This window comes from Canis aureus, chromosome 25, assembly GCF_053574225.1.
Source record: "Canis aureus isolate CA01 chromosome 25, VMU_Caureus_v.1.0, whole genome shotgun sequence".
NCBI classification, from domain to species: Eukaryota; Metazoa; Chordata; class Mammalia; order Carnivora; family Canidae; genus Canis; species Canis aureus.
Window position 1 is genome coordinate 8,167,246 of NC_135635.1, and position 15,893 is coordinate 8,183,138.

The 15,893-nt window shown below is 41.4% G+C and overlaps 1 protein-coding gene across 2 annotated transcripts; it reads left to right on the plus strand.

The window, feature by feature from the left end:
• SLC38A2 (solute carrier family 38 member 2) lies at positions 1–14,191 on the plus strand. Of its 2 annotated transcripts, XM_077870341.1 has the most exons (16): positions 1–313; positions 1,526–1,722; positions 2,112–2,193; positions 2,352–2,467; positions 5,396–5,469; positions 5,562–5,654; positions 5,785–5,866; positions 7,298–7,380; positions 7,777–7,835; positions 7,926–8,090; positions 8,691–8,770; positions 8,886–8,986; positions 9,543–9,667; positions 10,059–10,203; positions 10,307–10,404; positions 11,183–14,191. In XM_077870341.1, exons 2-16 carry the CDS (start codon positions 1,607–1,609, stop codon positions 11,279–11,281), a joined length of 1,518 nt encoding a protein of 505 aa, XP_077726467.1. In that variant the 5' UTR covers positions 1–313; positions 1,526–1,606; the 3' UTR covers positions 11,282–14,191. The 2 variants fall into 2 exon arrangements, with proteins under 2 accessions (XP_077726467.1, XP_077726468.1); XM_077870342.1 differs by lacking the exons at positions 1–313; positions 2,352–2,467 and having other exon boundaries at positions 1,582–1,722.
• Positions 14,192–15,893: the final 1,702 nt, after the last annotated feature.

Here is a 15,893-nt window from a genome sequence, read left to right on the forward strand (position 1 = left end):
CGGCGGGCAGCGGCAGAGCCGCGCGTCGCCGCCGTCCCGGAGCGCTCGGCCCGCAGCAGCGCCCGCAGCCCGGCCACGCGTCCCGCACGCTCACGCCTTTCCCTCGAGACGCCGGACGGTGGGGGCGGCCACTTGCCATTTCCCTTTTTTTTTTTTTTTTTTATTAAAAAAAAAATTTTTTTTTTTTTTTTTAAATTTTCCTGCCCTTTGTTGGTTTGGGTTTTTTTGTTAAACGATTTCTGTTCGGCGGAGGAGAAGCCGCTGAAGGCGTCTGCGTGACGTTTCCGGGATCGCAGGCGCGGGGACCACCGAGGTAACGTGCGCGGGGGCGTCCGTGCCCCGGGCGCGGGGCGCGGGGCGCGGGCGGGAGTGGGGGAGGGGCGTCCGGGAGGGGCCGCGACGGGAAGGCAGCTGCGGGGGTCACCTGCTCCCGGGACTGGCGGGTGACACGGGCCGGTGGGACCCGCCTCCGCCTCCGGCCCCGGCCCGTGCGGGGGTCGCCGCCCTCCTCGGGGCGGGGGAGGGGCGCGGCGCGGGGGTCTCGTGCCCGCCGCGAGCGGAGCCGCATCCTCCCGTGGGGGGGGAGGGGAGGGGAGGGGAACCAGCCCGGCCCCGCGGCTCCGCTGCGGCAAGTCTTGTGACTGATTTGCATTAATAAAAAAAAAAAAAATGAGCTCGGAGGGGGCCTGGGATATGGGGGCAGCCGAGGAGGAGGGTTGGGGCTTCTGGAATAGAGAGGCCACGGCGGGGAAAGACGGGCCAGGAACATTTGATAATCGGCGATCGATATTGCATCAGTTTCTTTTCCGGGCATAGGAGGGGCCGGCCGGGCGAAGCGCTCGCGAGCCAAATGCCTGTAGACGGGTGTGCTCGAGGGCACGGGCGTGCGCGTGTAAACAAACCCTGGGCGCCGGGGAACGGGTGCTCTCCCTCTCCCCTTGTCGGGAGGGGACCCGTGTCAGCCCTTGCTGCCCCTTGTGAGTCCGCTGTCTGCCGCAGAGGCATTTATTTCCCCATGTGGGGACTCCGGGCACGAAAAAGACGGATGACGCGCGTCGCCCGTTGCAAAAGAAACGAGGAGCTGTAGCGCTTGGGCTGCACGCACAGCTCGCCAGCCGGCGCCCGGGTGCGAAGGGTGCGCTGCACGCCCGTGCACGACCCGCGAGGCTGGAGGGAAAGCCTCCAGGGCCCCCCGTGCACCCCGGCCCGCGGGCTGGGGGGGACGGGGAGCGTGCCAGGCTCAAAGCCGCCGGAGAGGGGCCCCGGGGTCTGGAGGGCGCGGGCCTCTGCGGGCGCAGCGCCGCGGCGGGACCATCTTTGTTCTCCGCGGCTCCGCTGTCTGTACTTTTCCGCCCCTCGGCGCGCCCCCGCCCCTCGCGCTCGGCTGGTACTTTTCCACTCGCCTGGCCGGGGATGAATCAGCCGCGCTGCGCCTCCCGGCGGCGTCACGTGACCGCGGCGGGCGGGCGGGCGGCGGGCGGGCGCGCGCTGCAGTCCTGACGCGCCGCCTCTACCTTCCTCGCAGGCAGCCGCGCGGGCCGGTGCACCGCCAAGGACAAAAGCCGCCCAGCGTCCAGCGCTGCGCCCTGTGCCTCCCGGGAGCAGCATGAAGAAGGCCGAGATGGGAAGGTTCAACATTTCCCCGGATGAGGACAGCAGCAGCTACAGTTCCAACAGCGACTTCAACTACTCCTACCCCACCAAGCAAGCCGCTCTGAAAAGGTGGGAGAAGTTGTGTGCTCTCCTCCTTTTCTTTCCCTTTTTTTTTAAAATTTTTTAATTTTTTATTATTGTTTTTTTTAACGGCTTGCAATCAGGGGCTCTTTACCTAGGACTCTGCTTCTGCTGTTGCAATGCACAGCTCCCTCCCCAGCATCTGGAGAGAGTGTGTGCAATCTCAAAAAAAAAAAAAAAAAAAAAAGAGTATCCGATTGTCGCAGTGACAGTCTCTGGGGTGAAAGCCGACTCCTGCTTGACACTTGGGCATTTCGGGGAAGGTGTGTGACAGCTAGCTCTTTGCGTTCCCGCGATCCGTGGTATATTGCAAAACGACTGAGAATTGCTTTTTTTTTTTTTTTTTCACCCTTCACCCCCCACCCCCCTCTTCACAGCCATTATGCAGACGTAGATCCCGAAAACCAGAACTTTTTACTTGAATCCAACGTGGGGAAGAAGAAGTATGAAACAGACTTTGTAAGTTGGAAATAATCATTTTGTGTGTCTGTGGCTTTATGGAGTTAAAAAAAAAAAAAGAATAGTTTGACTTTTAGATTTCAATCTAACTTGCCCAAAGCTGGTTTTCTCCATTTAATTGTTGTTATATGTTTGGTTATCGTTTTCCCTCTATGTAGCATCCAGGTACTACTTCCTTTGGAATGTCAGTATTTAATCTGAGCAATGCGATTGTGGGCAGTGGAATCCTTGGGCTTTCTTATGCCATGGCTAATACTGGAATTGCTCTTTTTATGTAAGTATGTGTAAGTAGTGAGTCTGCCATGCAGGGCAGTTGATCTGATGATAAAACGTGAAACTTTTGGCTCCAGAGACAGAATTTACAGTTGAAATAGTTGACTTAAAAAAAGATCCTTTGTGTGAAATTTACAATGAGAAACCCGGAAACCTTAACTCTGATATGTAAACTGCATGATAACCAAGAAAGCCAATTAAGAAGAGGTGTTAGGACCACAGTGAAAACTGATCATTAAACCAAAATCAGTGGGAATAGTTAAGAGTTGTAACGGGTTGGATATTTGAAAAGAACCGTGGATGATAAATCCAGGGTAGTTAGAAGTTTTGTTCTGGCCAAATAGGAAACAAAATTAATTAGGATGGTACCTCCAAGTCCATTTATAAATTGGCATAGTCTCCCCCCAAAACCTTTGTATAAGGCAAAAAGACTTTTTAGAATATATGGGGTGTGGTGGTGTTTGCTTAACCTGGAACGTGTTCGTTCTAAGAAAAGTGAGTCATGATTTTCTGGACACTGAAAAGAAACCCATATGTTGGGGTAGGTTTTTTTTTGTTTGTTTTCGCTTTTTGTTTTTTAATATTTATTTCTTCCAGGTCTGTGTGATTGCCACATGCCATAGCAATAAAATAACTATTTTAATAGTACCTGTTTTTAAATGTTCTTTCTCTAGTTACCCAGTTAAAATGATTTATTCCTGTGCTTCCTAGCATAAATGCCTAGGATAGGACTTTGGATCTATAGAGGACTTGAGAGCAGTGCTGCTTAACTGTTGTGAGGTTACTGATTCTCAGATAATATAATCAGAAAAACTGGACCCTATTTCCAGAGGAGGGAATAGTACAAGACAAAAGTACGTATAAACTTGAACGTACATTTTCAATGAAGTTTGTATCGTAGTTGTTGAGGTTAGGTACCTCTGGGCTCCTGGTAAGGCAATTTCTGTGGAGGATAGTATGATTTGTTGCACAAATGAAGAAACCATGCCTTACAGGGAGCAGGGACTTGTCCCATTGTGACAGATGTGTTTTTAGTTAGCTGACTGGTGCCATCTACTCAAGTTATTTTCTCCAGCAGAATAGAATGTTCACGAAAAGAAAAGCGGACCTTTGCAGCAAAGTTGTGCTTTGTGGTGAATATCTGTACTGAAGTTGAGCCTGGCTTTGAGCATGGGAAGCTAGGATCCCAGCAACTTGCTTCATTAGCATGAGGCTCCCTGACATCTCTTACTAAGGTGTGAAGGACCAGGAATTTACATGGAAGGGACTCTAAGAGTGTTTTAAAGTTTTTACTGGAGAACTCGAATGACCTTATTGTTAAAATATTCGAAATCCTTCCTGACTCTTACTATGAAAACTGGAGACCAACTTTAAATGCCGCCAGCGTGGTTCTATTTAACATGAGATAAGATGGCACCTGTTTCATAAGTAAAAACAAAATTTTGATGTTACCTTTGCACTTCTGAAATTACACTGTAATAGGATCTATGTGCTTGAGCAACTCTTTTAATAAATGGTTAAATAACATTGAGAGTGTGAAAGTGAGTTTTTAATCTCCTCAGTATTTTACAAGGTACGTTTAGAGGATGTAGAGGTTGTAAGAGGTAAATGGGCCAAAACCCATGTGGCTGCCACGGCATGGTTAAACAACTCTAGGCAGACGCAGACCTGAGGTTGAAAGCGACCTCAAAGGTTTTATAAAGTCCTTTGGTCCCTCATTGTAGTTAGGGCTGAGTTTGTCAGCATACTTTGAACATTGTTTTTGATTAAACTAACAACTTTGTTCAGTGAGAGGTGAGGCCGGAGGTGTCATTTTTCCACCTCAGACTAGGCCCCATAAAGCTTTTGGCATTAGACTGGCAATTCAGTGCCACTACCTAGGTTTTAACTAACAGACATCAGTTTCTTTGCTAGACCTTAATATGGTACCGGATTCAGTATTCCTGTACAGAATCAAAGTAACCATCTTGTTTACAGAGTTTTCTACGTGTTTCCCTGATTTGGAGGAGAGGGGGGTTGTTTTATTTTTAATAGAAAGAAATTTATATTTTCCTTGGCTTGCCCAGGAGGGGAGGAAAGTGAATCTGGAGTGAGGGAGAAATTGTATCCTTAAAGGAAAACTAAGTGACGTTAGGGAACCTCTAGTTCCTCCCTTTTTTTTTTTTTCTTTAGATTTTATTTTTATTTTTTATTTTCCCTGATCCACCCGATTGAGCAAAGAGCTAGCTAGCCCCGTCAGACTGATGGGCTGGGCTCCTTGTTCTAGCACAGGCATTGTTTAATGTTGTCATAATACCAGGCCTGTATTCCACACCATGGCACGCAATAATACAGCATATCTTCACAGCGATTACTTCTGACTTGTGCCCAGTTATTTGTAAAGCTGTGCCTGACACTTGAAATGTTAGTATCGATGTCCCTTTCTAGTCCCATTCCTCTTATGTAGTCCAGGTGGTCTCAAGGTCTTTCCTGAATCTGTCTCACTTTGGATTTCACAAGTGCCTTGTGGGCTGTATTTACTGGCAGACCTACCCATCATTTAAAAAAAAAAATAAATAAACTAAAATGCAGAGAAGTGGCAAGAGTACAGTTAAATATTATGGCGCCAGAACCAAATTATAAGTCTTATAATTCCACCACCTTAAACTTAAGCTTTCCTGGGTCTCCCGACACCTTTGGTGCAGTTGGTAAAGCCCTGCTCTCCACCAATACTGTAGAACACCTGAGAAGCGATGCGAGTTTTTAGTACCAGATTCATAGATGTTGACACTCTAGCCAGGATTGTAAACACCAGGTCTTAGGGGCTTTCTATCTAGCACAGAAATATTAGGACACGTTCCATATTCAGTGTTTCAGTAACAAGCAAAAGATTGTCTTTAAATATAGCTGTGCTTATTTATAACTCTGTGCCTTTTCCTTCTCTCACCAGAATTCTCTTGACGTTTGTGTCAATATTTTCCCTGTATTCTGTTCATCTCCTTTTGAAAACTGCCAACGAAGGAGGTATGGTTAGCGTTCTTGCTATTTCTAAAGCAATTAACGCCTGTCAGGATTTTCCTCCTTTGCTTCATGCGTCTGTGTTCTTCGTATTTTAGGGTCTTTATTATATGAACAGTTGGGGCATAAAGCATTTGGATTAGTTGGAAAGCTTGCAGCCTCTGGATCAATTACCATGCAGAACATTGGAGGTAAGAATTTTTTAAAAGGTGATTTGGGTAGACTTTTTGCTCTTTGTGTAGCACAGAGTGGTGACACGTTACTTTTGGTGTCACATGCCACATTTTGCACTTGTAATGGTATAATTTTGTTTTCCTCCAGCTATGTCAAGCTACCTCTTCATAGTGAAATATGAGTTACCTTTGGTGATCCAGGCATTAATGAACATTGAAGATACAACTGGGTAGGTGCTAAGTAAGGTTACTCATAAGAAAAATTACAGTCTAAAATGGTTAGATACATTTTCTCAAAGGTGGATACAAAATAATTATCAATGAGTTATTTTTCCTAATGTTCCTGTTGAAATTGACCAAGAAGTCCCTCATGGACTGATGTGAACTCTTAAGAATGAAAGCCCAAAGATTGAAGCTCACGCTCTAATTTTGGATAATATCTTTAACCTGTGTGTGAAAGCAGGTTTTTCTAGAACTGAACTTTATATTTATTCCCTGAGAAATTGTAGCTGAATAACTCACAAAGTCCAACTTAAGTCAGGTTGAAGCTTTGAATTACATTACAAATCAGTCCTATCTGATTTTTTTTTTTTTTTAATGAATTTGTGTTCTTAAAACTTAATCTGTTCAAATGCATAAGACCAGAAAACGTATGGCGGTGCTGTAGAAACCTTATCCTTGTAACACAGCTATTCCTCCCAGCGGACTAACAGGTTTTTATCTAAAGTAAACATGGGGAAGAATAATTTACTTCCCCACCTATTGAAGCTCATTATCTCAAAATAGAGAAGTGTGGTTATCTCTTTTGGCTTAGAAATTGAATAAGCTGTTCTTTAAACGTGAGTTTTCTGTGGGGTCTTTGTTGCTGAAGTAAGTAAGTGGAGTGGAATTCACAGGGCATTAGAATTTGAAAATAGTGACTTAAGAGAGGGTATGGTTGATTACCTGGAAAGGAAAAGATATTGCTAGAACTCTTAAAGGAGACCTGGGTAATAATTTCTCTAAGTTCGGGAAGGGACCTTTTGACTGTTTTTGGAGTCAAGGTGGGTCAAGGTGTCACAACATACTCCTGACAGTCTGGAATAAATCCTGGTTGGGGGCGGGGAGTTTTGTTATGTGTCTTTGCCTATGTATTTTACCTAAGTATAAAAAAATTTTCTTGCTGTGGAGTTGAATAATTACATTTGCTAATAGATGTCTAAAAGGAACTTGCTTTGAATTTCCTTGTTTCTAGCATTAAAAATTGCAAGCTAAAGCTATGACCGAGTTGGTGTACAATTTTTCTAAAAACGCTTAAAGATAAGATTACTGCCTTAACAATGCTGCTTTGTATACTACATTAGTATCAAGCCTTTAAGAAGCATTTTATGTTATGAATCAGCTGGGCAGCCTTCCCAGGGCAAACAGTGAGACAAAAGTTATACTGTTCATACCCCATTTCTAACCTGAGTAAATATTCAGCTAGCACACACAGAAATTTATTCCTATGTATAGGTTTTTTGTGAATAAGCAGTGCTTTTTTCCAAACCTGTCTTAATTTTTGTGTTTATTTTTATAGTATATCTATGAAATGAGTCCAGTAAGAAGAAGTGCATAGTATTCTGGGGGTTCTCATGATTGGTTTTGACCTTGTTTCTCTCTTTTTTTTTTTTTTAATTCAGATTGTGGTATCTGAATGGTGATTATTTGGTTTTGCTGGTGTCACTGGTGCTCATTCTTCCTTTGTCACTGCTGAGAAATTTAGGTGAGTAAACCCATCTCTAAAGGGAATTCTCACTAGCTATATGTCCTCTTAATAGAAATTGAAAGCTAAAAAGCCCCAAGAATGTAACTTTGGGAGCTGCCGCATTACACGCCTAAGCCTTTCAAAATCCCAGCATGAAGGCTTCCAGGCGGGGCTGGGATATTTTGTTGATATTGGAGGATATCTTTGCTTTTAAATGATGATACGAAATTAAAGTCCCTTTTATTTTATTAGCAAGTGTTTTTAAGTAATTCTATACGTTAGTGTGTAAGAATTAGAAATTTGGTGTTGGGTTCATACTAAAGTCTTCCAAGCAGACTTGGGTTGCTTGGTTGAGAAGATATATTTGCCTGAAGTCTGTTGTATTGAAGTAATAATTTCTGTCACCCCTTACAGGATATTTGGGATATACCAGTGGCCTTTCCTTACTGTGTATGATGTTCTTCCTAATTGTGGTAGGTATAACTTTTCTTTAAAGCTAGAGATTTGTTTATAAGCCCAGTCATGTTACCCAGTTTAACAAACGCAAAATAATATGTTGGCAGGTGATTTGCAAGAAATTCCAGATTCCTTGTCCTGTGGAAGTTGGTTTGATAATTAATGAAACAATAAACAGTACCTTAACACATCCAACACCTTTGGCATCTGACATGTTTAATGTGACTGATGATGATTCTTGCAGACCACGTTATTTTATCTTCAACTCACAGGTAACTAAATATAAATTTTTTCTTTAGTTTTTGTTTTTAAGATTTTACTTATTCTACAGAGTGCAAACACAACCGGGGCAGGGGGGAGCAGCTCAGCTCCCCACTGAGCAGGGACCCCCCCCCCCCCCCGATGCAGGACTTGATCCCAGAACCCTGGGAGCATAACTCAAGCCAAAGGCAGAAGCTTGCCTGACCCCTAATTTTTATCTTCTTAAGAGAAGATTTTAGGGAAAAACAGAAGGGAAACTATCCACTGGAAATTTGAAAATAACTTCCATGGTAAGGGGAGGAGGGGTAAAAGCTACTCTTCAGAAAACATGAGTAGTTAATTATTGAGTTCTTGAAGACTGAGAAGAAAGCATTAGTTTGTATCTTAAAATGGATGGAGAAATGAAGTAATCCTGTGATGTTAGTAATTGACACTTTCTGAAGTTAGGATGTTGATCACAGTGAACAGATTGGAAGAAGGGAATCTAATTATGCCAGGGAAAGTTGTAGTTTTGATTCTAAAATTGGTTACTATAAAATACAAACTATAGAACTGGGATGACCCAAGTGTGTGACGTGAGGATTTTAAGTAAATGTTTTCATTTTTTGCAGACTGTCTATGCCGTGCCAATTTTGACCTTTTCATTTGTCTGTCATCCTGCTATCCTTCCCATTTACGAAGAACTCAAAGGGTGAGTGCCTTACATGTTTTTTATAAAAATTTATTGGGAAAGTTAGACAAATACCAGGTTATTGCTGTAACTACTGCTCAAATACATACTCGTATTTTTCTTTGAATTTATGTAGCCGCAGCCGTAGAAGAATGATGAATGTGTCCAAGATTTCATTTTTCGCTATGTTTCTCATGTACCTGCTTGCTGCCCTCTTTGGATACCTGACATTTTATGGTAAATAATGTCTAGCTTTCAGAAAACACTTGGTGAAATGAAACTGATTTTTTTTATGTGTATAATCTACCACTTAAAATTCTATCTATTTTGGTGTATTTCCTGTTTGGGATCAGAAACTGATTTTTTAGAGCTTAGAATTTCCTATAATCTCTTTAATGAGTAATTTCTTGAACTCCGGTTCATATCATTAGTCATTTGATGGCTTTTTACATGATGTATTTGCATCTGAGTTCATACTGCCTACCACCTTCAAACTCTACAACACAAACTGTAAGCCAGACCGTGGGATTTAGCTATTTAGCTCCTGTTGGTTTTGATGGGGGTCATGTGGCTAAATCTCTACTTGGTATTTAGAAAAATTTTCCTTCAATGTTATTTTAATTGCATTAACCCTAATTCCAAATTAATCTTATTAGCCTCTTAGTTTATAGCCGTTCTGTGAGTAGCTCATAACTTTGGTGCACATTTGCTCTAAGTTAGATTTCCCACCTAATGTCTAGAGGAAACCACTCACTTGAAGTTTTTTCTTTTTTTTTTTTGTCTTTCCCCATAGAACACGTTGAGTCTGAATTGCTTCATACCTACTCTACTATCATGGGAACTGATATTCTTCTTCTCATTGTTCGTTTGGCTGTCCTGATGGCTGTGACTCTGACCGTACCAGTAGTCATTTTCCCAGTAAGTAATCACTAGTTCTTCTCACTAGGAACGAGTTTTTAAACAGGTGAAGACTTGTGAGATTTTCCTCTTCTGTGAGAAGGGAAACACTGCTAGAGCAATACCAAGTTGGTGGTTTTGAAGGGATTTTTTTAAATACTTGGTAGATTTTCAAAACCTCCTGGGTAATTTTTTCCATAATTGGAGATCTAAAATGATCTTCCAATGTTAAGGAAACAGTAGTAGAGGAAGGGGCACAATCTTAAGCATTGAGAAAGCTGCTTTGCTTTCCCCTGTTTTTTGTTTTTTGTTTTTTTTTTTTCTTAAGATAATGCCCTTTATTTGGGGAATTTTTTTCCCCCCACTAATGTAAAGCTGGAATTTCAATTTCTCTATTCGTTTGTTTTTGCAGATCCGGAGTTCCATTACTCACCTGTTGTGTGCAACAAAAGATTTCAGTTGGTGGCGTCATAGTCTCATTACTGTGTCTATCTTGGCATTTACCAATTTGCTGGTCATCTTTGTCCCCACAATTAGAGATATCTTTGGTTTCATCGGTAAGTTTTAGAAGGTGTCAAAAGTTCTTTCACATACCAGGGATTTTAAAGTTTTGAAAGGAATGACCAGTGATTTCTCAAAATGGCCTGTGTCTTTTTCCAGGGGCGTCTGCAGCTGCTATGTTGATTTTTATTCTGCCTTCGGCCTTCTATATCAAGTTAGTGAAGAAAGAGCCTATGAAATCTGTCCAGAAGATTGGGGTGAGTGGGATATTCTGCTCTACAGGCACAGTAGCAATCTTCCAAACTAGAATTTCCTCTCCTGATTTTAATTTTAGTTCCTTAGCTACCTTTTGTTAGAGTTCTGCTTCTCCTTAGCGTCTAGTGAATATTTCTAGAATGGAGTGCTTCTCAGGTAGAAGGTTGGGGCAGGGGAGGTGAAAGGGAGTTGGCCTTTGAATACAGGCCTAAGTTAATCGCAGGAAAGCTGTTGAGATTTTTTTAGCGATAGGAACCAGAGATAAAGAGTACATGGAAGGTGTGGAGATACTGACTCAACTTTCCACATTAGTTTAACCCATGTATGTGGGGCTGTCTGTCCGTTGCGACAGACGCTTAAATGGGCCTCAGTGTATAAAGGAAGGAACTGAACTGTCTTCAGAGCAAAGCTCTGGGGGGGCTGTCACTATAAAGTCCTAAAATGTTGCTTTAAAGCATAATAACTGACTTTACAAAGAATACGTACATTAAGTACAGAAGATCGGGGTGGTGAAGTTATTTAGGAAAAAGACTGACTTTTAGTCCTTAGCCTGCTCCATATATAGATTTAGTCTGATTAGAGTATTAGAATTGTTTATAAACAACCGTCATCTGTTTCATTTATTTAGCAAAGAGAATTATTTATCCTTGCAAGAGAAAACCTTTTGTAAGACACTCGACATAATTTCAGTGATCACAAGCCCATTTTTAAAAGTAGAAAGGAATGTTTAGCAGTTATATTTTCTTGTTTGCTGATCAATTTCTCTTGTGCTCACCACAGGCTATGCTCTTCCTGTTAAGCGGCATAGTGGTGATGACCGGCAGCATGGCCTTGATTGTTCTGGATTGGGTACACAATGCCCATGGAGGTGGCCACTAACTGGCACCACGAAAACTCCAATAGCCCACTTGATGCCAGTGTTGAGTCAACTCTCAACTTACTATGAAATTTCACCTAATGTTTTCAGTTTCACTTCCTTTTGAAGTGCAGATTCCTCGCTGGTTCTTCTGAGTGCAGAATAAGTGAACTTTTTTTTTTTCTTTCTAAAGAAACTATTCTGTATGATAGAAATGGATATTAACAACAAAACCACGAGTCTCGGGTTAATGGAAGTGACAATTTTATTCCATTCCAGAGAATGGACGAACTCTTAACTTTTATCAAGCCACATGTTTGGCTATGTCATTGTTTAACTTGGATATTTTATGATTTTACTTGAATGTGCCTAATGGAACCATTCGATGTGAGAAACAATTCTTATTAATTTACAGCAAAGTATTGAAATAACCATTGAGAAAAACACTATTATTTTTTTGTACCAAAAATATTTTAAGACCTCAGAAGCACTATTTTACTTTTAGAAAAATTGCTTTTTTTTTTCCTGAACTTTATCCAAAAATGATTGTCCACAAATTCCATAAAAGAAATTCATTGGTATTTAAAAGTAAATATTAATATTGTGACATGATTTGCCTTTTTGTAGGCATGATAAGCCAAATACTTTTTTTAAACCCAAAAAAATTTTTAGAGAAAATGATGTAATGAAAAATAGTACCATGAATAGGAACGTAGTTTTTTCCATTCAGACTTCACCATTAAAGACTAATTGATTGATGATTGCTATACCAAATCAGATGAACTCGTTCATCACTTTACTTCTCTGGCCCCAAATAATTTGCTTCATTCAGACTGAAATATTTATGGCTTCAATCTATTAGAATGAAAGATACATAATGCAGATACTTCTATGGAGAGTAAAATAACTAATTTTGAGGTACCAAATAGTGCAATTGGGTAAAACAGGGTTTATTCAGTTGCATCTGTCTCCAGAGTTGAGTTGACAGCTCTGGGTTTTTTGGGCCAGCCCTTTTTTTGACATTGCTTCCAGCAGTGGAAAATGGGCATTTGATGGCTATAGGCCAAAACTGTTCTATCCAGAGAGTACAACTTTTTGAAATGCTCATCTGCTACTGGAAGTGTGAATTACTTGATAATGTATGGCTTAGTCGTGTTCATGTTTTGTCTACAGTAGAGGTCTAATTCACAGGTTACACCGATATTTGGTATAAGTTCTCTATATAGGCCACTGGGTTTCTCATGCAGTAAGTTTCGAAAACTCATTTGCACTGGATCGTCATCTCATTCTTGTACAACACAGAATTCTTTGTTTACATCCAACAAGTGGTTAGCTAGGGAAAACAGTGCAACCTGAGTGTAAGTAGTTGGTCCAACTGCATGATCACCCTTCCATTTCATTGCCAGTTAGAAGTGAAAAAATTACTTGGCTTTAAGAGCACATTTATTGTACGTTACGGTGTATGGTGAATATATTAAATAATGTGGTACTTTGCTCATCAGGCATAATGTCTAAAATCTAATATACATAATTCCATTAGTGGTTGAGGGAAGCAAATAATGGAATCATCAATTGGTCCTCTGGCTCTAAGTTTTTCTCTTAAAACTAAGCATTTTTAGTTTTAGGCAAGGGCCAGAAATGTGGCAGACATGGTTTTTGTTACACATTCTTGTATTATATGTGACTAAATTACAGACAAGATAATGTCTGTGAAGACCCTTGTGGAACTGGAAGACGTCTTGTAGTGCTACATTGGGTGAAACCAATGGTCCGTTTGTGTTTCTGCAAAAATAAAAAGTAATTGGGGACCATCGAGAAGGGCAGTGAGAAGATGGATTCTATGGCACTGCTTTCATTTAATTGGGCTTCAGCACTCCCTTCAAATCCAGAACCTCACCTCTAGTTCAGACCAAGAATTGGCACTTCGCTTGAGTTCCCGGAAGAATTCCTGATTGCACATCTGAGACCTGCCAGAGAATACCAAGGAGAGTTGTTTTCTACAGTTTACATCCTTTTGTGTGGGAGAAACTACCGTGGCAACCAGGAAGGAATGGGAAAAAAAGCATTTTCTTCTCATAGCAAATTGATTTGGGAAGACTCCTTCAATCCTCTTTTGGCTGTTTGAGATTCAAAATGAACTGCCTAGGGTAAATTCCATTGCATGATTTTCTTGGAGCTATCTTGTCTGCCTTGAGGTTCCTAAAACAGTGAATTCCCATTAATGAGCAGTCTTCAGTATTAAAACCACTGTCTCGTCACCTCATTTTGCATTACTGTCTTCCGTGGATGTTTCAGTTATAACTGTAATGTTATTTATAGAACAGCATTAATCCATTAAAGCTAACCTATTTTTCAATATTTATGATAATCTGTACATACATTGTCTGTCCATATGTATTTGTAATATATGATGTATATAATGTCAGGTTTGGGTCTTGGGTTCAAGTGTATATATTCCTGTAAGTTTCTTAACTGCATTTTGATGAATTCACATGTATCTATAAGAATTGTCCCCAAAGTACCTGTACAGAGATTTCAATATAAACAAATTGACTAATTATGTAAACACTAAAGATTTAAAATATTGCCTAAATTGCATTTGCAATAAACAGACTGAATGAACATCACTTTTTTCATGAAAACTTGGTGCAAATTCAGATCTCTTATTTAAATTTTAAATAAGGTCTAATTTTCAAAATGCAGTAGTTTCAAAATGTGATCTAAGGTAACGGAATCAAATGTGATCTAGTGTAATGAAAGATCTTTGAGAACCTGGGTGTGTTAGCTTTCTGTATATAGTGTAAATACCCCCACTCTGCTGTTGGAGGCCAACAGTTCCACTAGGACTTGTTGGCAAAGAGTGCTACACCGTTTCAATGAAACAATGTATGTTTGTTTTAACTGAACTAAAATAAATACATGCTTAATCCTGAGTAGCAGTGTTTTCTTTGAGGTAATGGGATAAGCAGTGTCTGATGGGTTTTGCATCGGTGCTGAGTAGGTCCCATGTAATGATAATGAGGTGCTGAGTAGGTCCCATAAAATAAGGAAGAGGAGAATGGTCAGGGAAAGTTTGTTTTTGGTTTCTACAAAGTGAGGAGGTACCTCAAAGACCCAGGGTTGGGCCTGCTATAGGTAGGCCACTAGTGCATCAGCATCATCTGAGAGCTTTCTGGAGCATGTGCCTACCCAGGTACTGCTGAGGAGCATGTGAAAGTAAAGAGTGGTGAAAAAACTAGGAAGAGGTCAAGAATTAAGCTTCTGTGCACCAATCCAGGAAGGGAGAGGAAGCGCGCTGGCTGCAGAGGAATGTGCAGGCAAGCTGAGACTAGATGTGAGGGGAGTTGCTAAAATACACCAGGTAGTTCAGGTATGGTCTGCTGGGAGCCTGGAAAACCTAGGGCGTGTACAGTGAAATACCCACGACAAAAAGCAAGATGCCTCAGAGCAGCAGGCGTGCTTGGGAGTGGTTGCAAAGGCAGGGGAAGTTTTCTGCAAGAAAATAATCCCGTCGTGATAGTCAAGTGGGAAGGGGTTATGTGTGGTGAGAAAGTACAGCAGAATTTGCAACACGTCTGAATTGGACAAAAAGCCTGGAGGAGTTAGCAGTTACTTGTCTGAGAAGTTTTAATTGAATGCTTACTGCATACAATTAACATGCCCATGGGAAAGAGGGTGGGGTTATGTGTCAGACTCCACAGTTTTAACAGAATTCATACACTTGCAATGAGCCATTCTAGAAAAATGATACCGAAATGAAGCACAATGCCAATTTATTAATCCCAAATAAATATATTTGGTGGGTAGGTCTACTCAAGGGACGAAAATACAGCTCTGCAACCAGGGAGTCAGCTATTCCCAAAAGACGTTTCCAGTAAACCTGAGGAATATTCTAGGAATGTTTCTAACTAGAGAACCAGAGTAGACCTGACTTGGAAATACTCTTTCTTGGACAACTGGCTTAGTTAAGTTTCTGGTAACAGTAAAGAAAATCATTTAAATTAGCGTAAGCAAAAATGGTGGCAGAGGAAAAGAACTTAGAGGACCAGGTACCTCAGAGAATTAAAAGATAGGCTTCCCAAAGGTCAAATGCTAGATTTGTTCGAGAGACCTTAATGACAGACACCTTCGAGAGCTCACTGTAGAGCTTTGCAGTTAGATTCTGAGCAATTTCTTCAGCCAACTTCTCAAGATAAGCATTGGCCAATAATGAGTCCTGGTCTCTAATACAGGCAGGTGGGCAGGGTGACACAACACAAACATAGCTACTAGGACCCAACCCTGGTGGGGAGAATAGTTCTCAGAGGAGGAGTGACAGGATCATGGGCTGGAAATAGGGTCACCAACTGTTACAGCTTTAGCACTGGAAGTATTGCATCCTGGGGGACCCCTCAGTCCATGCAAACTGGGATGGTTGGTCACTCTTGTTAGGAAGGCACGCAGCAAAGTGATCAAACAACCTCATGATACCGATCAACTCATTCTCCCTGGATTTCCTTTTTCTAGACTTCTAGGTAGAACCACTGTCTTTTATGACTTTGCCCAAAGTCCATGGATTATACCTTCCTTAAATCACATTTTTTTTCCTGATTTCTCCCACACGAATAGTAAGCTTTATAAGAGCAGACATCTTTT

Coding starts and splice junctions, on each gene's coding strand:
- SLC38A2 (XM_077870341.1), top strand. CDS start 1,607: ATGAAGAAGGCCGAGATGGGAAGGTTCAACATTTCCCCGGATGAGGAC. Junction 8,771..8,885: donor ATTTACGAAGAACTCAAAGG/GTGAGTGCCTTA, acceptor GAATTTATGTAG/CCGCAGCCGTAGAAGAATGA. Junction 8,987..9,542: donor TGGATACCTGACATTTTATG/GTAAATAATGTC, acceptor CTTTCCCCATAG/AACACGTTGAGTCTGAATTG.